The 6521-nt window shown below is 43.4% G+C and overlaps 1 protein-coding gene across 4 annotated transcripts; it reads left to right on the top strand.

The window, feature by feature from the left end:
* The first annotated feature begins 1059 nt into the window (after window positions 1-1059).
* On the top strand, window positions 1060-6313 carry crtap (cartilage associated protein). Of its 4 annotated transcripts, XM_070921941.1 has the most exons (7): window positions 1060-1526; window positions 2650-2799; window positions 3431-3602; window positions 3824-3952; window positions 4128-4273; window positions 5244-5327; window positions 5919-6313. In XM_070921941.1, exons 1-7 carry the CDS (start codon window positions 1065-1067, stop codon window positions 5994-5996), a joined length of 1221 nt encoding a protein of 406 aa, XP_070778042.1. In that variant the 5' UTR covers window positions 1060-1064; the 3' UTR covers window positions 5997-6313. The 4 variants fall into 4 exon arrangements, with proteins under 4 accessions (XP_070778042.1, XP_070778045.1, XP_070778044.1 ...); XM_070921944.1 differs by lacking the exon at window positions 2650-2799; XM_070921943.1 differs by lacking the exon at window positions 3824-3952.
* Window positions 6314-6521: the final 208 nt, after the last annotated feature.

Raw genomic sequence — 6521 nt, 5'->3', positions numbered from 1 at the left:
CTGTTCTCCAGTACTTCGGTTTCCTCTACTCCGACTTGGATAGAAGTCCTGCCCCCGGTCCCACTGCAGGAATGATCACGTGTCAAGACAGACAAAAAATGCACTACATCCGGTTAAACTTTGAAGATAAAACCTCAACTGATTACCTAAAGGCAACGTTATATTCATAACACTCAAATAAATAGTGATGGAAATGTACACTCCGATGTCTGTGTGAGACACAAAGAAATAGAAAGAAAGCTTAAGTAGCCAGTCGTGCTTTTATTTTTAAATTGAAACCTACATTTCCGGCCTCATCCTGCTTCCTTCTAGCTGACTTGACGCACTTTGGGGGTTGAATGGGATAGTTTTGGGCACCACGTATTGCTCTTGCGCAGTGCAGCCTCTGAGATGTGTCAACGTGGTAACGTAGGGGTCTCCAAGCTGCAGACACGTCCCCCCTCTGGATCCATTTAAATCAGAGTAATGCACTCATCTGGATACGCCTCTGAATTGCAGTCAAATTTGAACCATAAGCAAGACACATAAAGTTTGCTCTCAGACAATGTTATACATCCCACTGGTGTGTTGGTGGGGTTCGGGCCTGTGGAGGGGCGCAGACCAGGCAGTAATGTCTCTACGTGGCAGTGGGAGGGGGAGGGACACTCCTCTCTCACCGGGGGTTTAATTAGTGATCAAGAGGAAACATGTTTTGACTTGAAACAGAAGTGTCTTATGGAATTATATGTTCTTGTTGGGTCCTGAAATAAGAAAAATAGCAAATTGACATTTCCCTTTATATAAAAAAGTACTTGAATGTCTCCCTCAGTTATATTATTAAGTTCTACTCTCTGTCAGGTTACTTGTTCTGGATTTGGACAGAACAACAGCAGTGATTTACTACCACTGTGATTTAGTGGGAGGAGCAGCTCCAGCAACCCCCACCCGCCGGAGCGACTGTTTCAGCCCTGCGCCCGGGGGAGGGGAGACTTTGTCCGGATACGTGGTGGATCTCGAGGCGGTCCTAGAGACCCACGCACAGCGACAGTCCGGTATCAACCCTCCACCGTTCACCAAACTTAAAAATGGCACCCTCCACTTCTTCCCAACTCGTCTCTGCGCTGTTAATCGCGCTTTCCATCTCTGCTGTGAACTCTCAGTATGAGAAATACAGCTTCAGGAGTTTCCCCAGGAATGAGCTGATGCCTCTGGAGTCCGCCTACAAATACGCGCTGGACCAGTACACCGGGGAGAAGTGGAAGGAGACGGTGAACTACATGGAGGTGTCTCTGCGGCTGTACCGGCTGCTGCGGGACAGCGAGGCCTTCTGCAACCTCAACTGCAGCTCCGTGCGGCTGGACGACGAGCAGAAGTTTGCGGAGTTCGCAGAGCTGCGGGCGTTTGGTAACGTGATGAAGAGGGCGCAGTGCCTGAAGCGCTGCAAACAGGGACTGCCCGCTTTCAGACAGACCATGCCCAGCCGGGACACCATAGATGAGTTTGAGAGGAGAGAGCCGTACAGATACCTGCAGTACGCCTACTTCAAAGTAAGCAGATATGTGAAATGTGTGGGGTCATCGGGGGGGTCAAGGGGCTCCAAATTACCCATCAGTCAAACCTGGAGGACTTGTATTGTTTAACACGTGTTTTACCTTATGATGGTTATCAATATAAGATGATGGTGTTACTCATTGTTCAATGTGGACACCAGTGTGTCCACCGTGACCTTTCCTGAAATGCCTTCTGACGTCACCTGTGTGCCACGGATGCACAAGGGGGCGCTCTGTTCTGCAAGAGGGGAGGTCTCGTACTTTTTACCTGTGTGTGCTTGTCCTTAAGAAGTAATAGGAACACCAATAAAGAGACACGTAAGGACATTTTACTGGGCATCAGCTGTGCTAGGGGCCACTGTGGGAAATGGTTTAGATTTAGGATTAGGTTATGAATCACACTTCATTTCAGGTCAAAGGTTGGAGTTATGATTACATGAAGGGTTATTGTGATGGTTCAGGCCTAATTTACACATATAACATATATACAGACAAATTGAAGGGGAAAACCTGAATACTGTAAATGAGATGAAAAACATAACAAATGCAAATGGGGTTAATTTTTCCAGCATGGTTTTCTGTCAATGCCCTTTTTATGCTGAATAATTGTAAAGTATTTCCAAATTAATCTGAGTGATCACCTTTGAAACATTTCTATCCCGGTGGTGGCGCCGTCATATTAAACAGTAGAAATGTTCTGCGAACCAAATGTAGACCAGTAGAGAGCACCTGTTTCTCTTCTCTTTTGGGGTCCCTGACCTGAGAACGTCTAGGAATCACCTTTCTAGTTGACTCTGAACATTAAGATAAACAAAATACTGAGTAGTTACATTGAAATAAGTGAGGATCAAATAAGGAATGACCTGATAGTTGACAAATCGCTAATTCCTGAATAACCCTGAATCAGCTGCTGAGTTTTTTAAAACCAACATTAATTCTAATTATCTACCATATAATCCTCGATTGTGAGGAATTATTTATTGGTTATCAAGTCCTTGGTAACTACTCAGTATATTTTGTACCACAGTGTAGTGTTAGCATTAGCCTTTGTATTATTTCCTCTATTGATGAGCACAAAAAACTAGCTTTTTTCAACGTGTGTTTGTGTTATTTCTCCCAGTCTGACAACCTGGCCAAGGCGGTGTCTGCTGCCCACACCTTCCTGCTGAAACACCCAAATGATGAGATGATGCAGAGGAACATGGCCTACTACAAGAGTCTGCCTGGAGCCGAAGAACACCTCAAAGACCTGGAGACCAAATCCTATGAGGTACACACACACACACACACACACACACACACACACACACACACACACCCAGAATCAGATTATCTTTAGTTTGCATCGTAGAGGCATGGTGAGACGTAAACATGGAGAGGCTGCGTGTATGCAAGAGTCACACCCATATCCACATGTCTTTGTGAACGTATTATTGGCTCTGTGGGTGTGCTGATGTGGTGGCAGCCTGTGGTGAACCGGCCAAGCTGGCCACATCATGGGAGGCTTCATTCATAGACACCAGTGCTTGCCAGAATGGGGCCTTGGGACTGTCAGTGGTCCTTGAAAGGGCTGTAGTGGCCCCTGAAAAATAAGGAGTTGGACGGTTTCATCTCACCCCTCCTTCTTTTACTGTAAAAATATATATTGTTTTATATTTTTTGTTTTGTCTCATGTCCTGAGAGAAAGGATATTTTTATTCAGCTGTGTTTCTTTATAGTTGGAATGATAATTGAATTCATTAGAATGTCTCATAGTGGAGATACAGATCATTTATTAAAAATATCACTGACTTTAGTAAGAAAGTGATTTTTAACCATGTGGAAGGTTTCAGTAATGTGATCATGCTCAAAATGAACATTAAATGACTGACTAATATTTCCTTGTGTGTGTGTTATGGCAGACACTGTTTGTGCGTGCAGTGCGGGCGTATAATGGAGAAAACTTCCGTACCTCTGTGTCAGACATGGAGCTGGCTCTGCGGGACTTCCTAAAGGTCTACGACCAGTGTCTGGCGGCGTCTGAGGGACCCAGGGACGTCAAAGACTTTAAAGACTTCTACCCCTCCATAGCTGGTCAGTTCATGCCTGTCTCATCTGCAGCACCTGAGTTATGATTCTGGTCCTCCTCCTCAGTCCATCTGTCACTGCATTTCATTTTTGTTTCCTAGATAATAGAACCTTCTTGTTTCTTGTTATTGCTAAGTTTAATCATTTTTTCCTTCATCTTATATTGAATCTTTCTGAAAACTCTTCAAGCAGTCTGGATCAGAGCTTTGATTCCTGTCCCTCTACAGATCACTACATAGAGGTCCTTGACAGGAAAGTGAAGTGTGAAAATGACCTTACACCCGTCGTAGGGGGTTTTGTCGTTGAGAAGTTTGTGGCCACCATGTACCACTATCTGCAGTTCGCCTATTACAAATGTGAGTTGCATGTTGTTACCATTCTGTTATTGCAGCTGTGTATATGTTAGATCTTTTCTGAAGTGTAGTCATGAAACCAGAGCGTGCTTGTCCTTTGGAGTTTCCTAAAGTCTACTGTGTTATGACTTTAATCAATGTAACTTCCTGGATTAAGTGCTGCAATTGTTGTTTTCAGTGAATGACCTGAAGAACGCAGTACCGTGTGCAGCCAGCTACATGCTCTTTGACCCCAGCGATGAGGTTATGAAGAATAATGTGGCCTATTACCAGTTCCACAAAAGCCAGTGGGGACTGATAGATGAGGACTTCCTCCCCAGATCTGTGAGACATAATAAAGACTACACACCTTGTGCACCCACACTGAAGCACACACAGTTCCTGTCCCTAGCCTTTATTTAGCCAATATGCCTGGCTAAATAAAGGCTTTTAAATAAAACTTTCCTCTTACATATTTGCTGTCTTGCCGAGAGATAGACGAGAAGATCAATACCACAACCAGGTCTGTGCGGTAAATATGAAGCTACAGCCAGCAACCAGTTAGCTTAACTTAGCATAAGTCTCTGCTCTGGAAGTCTTGGCCAAGAAATAGTTCTGCACATAACTCCCCATAAAACCACAACTTGACATTTTTTTGTATGAAAAAAACAAACTAGATACAACGTGTTAATTAGTGAGCTTTCATGGTGCTGGTAGGCAGATTTTGTTACCTTTGGACAGGGCCATGCGAGATGCTTCCCCATGTTTCCAGTCTTTATGTTAAGCTAAACTAACTGGCCGTTAGCAGCCTTATATTCAACAGTTTGACATGTAAGTGGTATCAATCTTCCCATCTACAGTAACTAGAGGCAAGAAAGCAAATAAGTGTATTTGCCAAAATGTGGAACTACTGCTTCAATTACTTCCAATGCTAATGTAACCGACGAGTTGTGGTTTTACTGGGGGTTTGTGCCTATTTCTTGGCTGAGTGCAGAGATCTTGTGGGGTCGTCTTTGTGATAAGCTTAGCTAACCGGCTGCTGGTTGTAGCTTTATAATTAATACACAGATATGAGAATTGTATCAGTCTTCCCAGTCTACTGTAACTAACTAACTAAGCAAGAAAGCAAATAACCGTATTTCCCAAATATCAAACAATTCCTGTAAGGGTCCCTGGACTAACTTCATGTGAAACTGATGCAGCACTTGGTCTCTGCCTTCTTTCCCTGCTTTGTGTCTTCAACATAACACACATTTTACCTGTTGTGTGCCTGTGTGTGTGTGTGTGTGTGTGTGTGTGTGTGTGTGTGTTACAGGAGGCAGTGCGGTACCACAATCAGACCACCATGCAGCTACAGATGTTGGAGTTCTCCAAACAGCACCTAGTGAGCGACGATGAGGTGCGTGCCTGTGTTTACATGTTTTTGTGTGTTGGTGCATCCCAGGATGCTTCTAGCCAGGAGGACATCTTTGGTCAAGTGAAGGGAACATTAGCTACAGTCTACCCTTAAAAATAGACCTGCGTGATTCCCATGAAATCAGTTTCAGAGTTTGGATTAGGTGGTTAGCGGCTCTCACAGGCTGTCCTTGTGTAATTTATGAAAAAACCCTGGATTCTTCAGTCTGGTCACATGACACCCTGCAGTACAATGTGGGCCCTGTGTTTATCAGGCTGCGATATGACAGACGGCCATGGGGTGGCAGCACAACACTGGCATTTCTTTAAGTTATTATGATGCAGCATAAGGGTGGCCATCAGGGCAACCCAACATAAGCCAGGATTACATGCTGTATGGTAAATACCATTCAGGTCTTGACTGTAATCTCTTTAGTAATGCCAGGTATGAGAAATCACAGATAGAACTGTAAGAGGGAGGATTTATGCTAATTCACTTAGTTCAAAAAATGTCACTTTGAAAAAACCCCCCACCTGTGTTGATTGTCTGATTGACTGTTGTTTTTCTTTTTCGTGTGTGTTTGTGTGTGTGCAGGGGGAGGTGGTGGAGTTTATAGATGAGTTCCTGGACGAGGTTGAATTACCCATTTTGGAAAGTCCGCCGAAACACTGAAAAGCAAACACAAGCAACAAAACAACACCAACACTCCCCAGATTGTATTTATTGGGTTTTTGTACAAGGCTCTGATTGGTCACTGTGTTTTTTACCTGCAGATTCACATTCTGAATATTTTAAAATGTCCTATTTTGTGCACTAAATATCCCGCTCAGAGGTTTGGACATACAGCACAGTGCCTAAATGATTTAAAGACAATAATGATAATAGAGAAAGAAATATTTTACTCACTGTTTTATGGATTTCTTCCTCCACTGTGAATCATGTGTGTTGTATTTTTACAATGAAATGATAATAAAACTTGCCAAACATCAGGTCTTCAAGTTCATGTCTTCATATGGTTTGTTCTGTCCAACCAACCATCCAGAACCCAAAAATGGTAAACTGAGAAGCTGGAACTAGTGAATATTTAGTATTTTTGCATGGAAAAGGACTCAAATAATTAATTGTACAACTAATACTCTTTTTCTCTCCATTGATTTTTGACTGGAGGGGTGAACAGAAGGATGTTTTCGAAGGTCC

This window comes from Enoplosus armatus, chromosome 16, assembly GCF_043641665.1.
Source record: "Enoplosus armatus isolate fEnoArm2 chromosome 16, fEnoArm2.hap1, whole genome shotgun sequence".
NCBI classification, from domain to species: domain Eukaryota; kingdom Metazoa; phylum Chordata; class Actinopteri; order Centrarchiformes; family Enoplosidae; genus Enoplosus; species Enoplosus armatus.
This window is presented reverse-complemented; position numbering and strand designations above follow the sequence as displayed.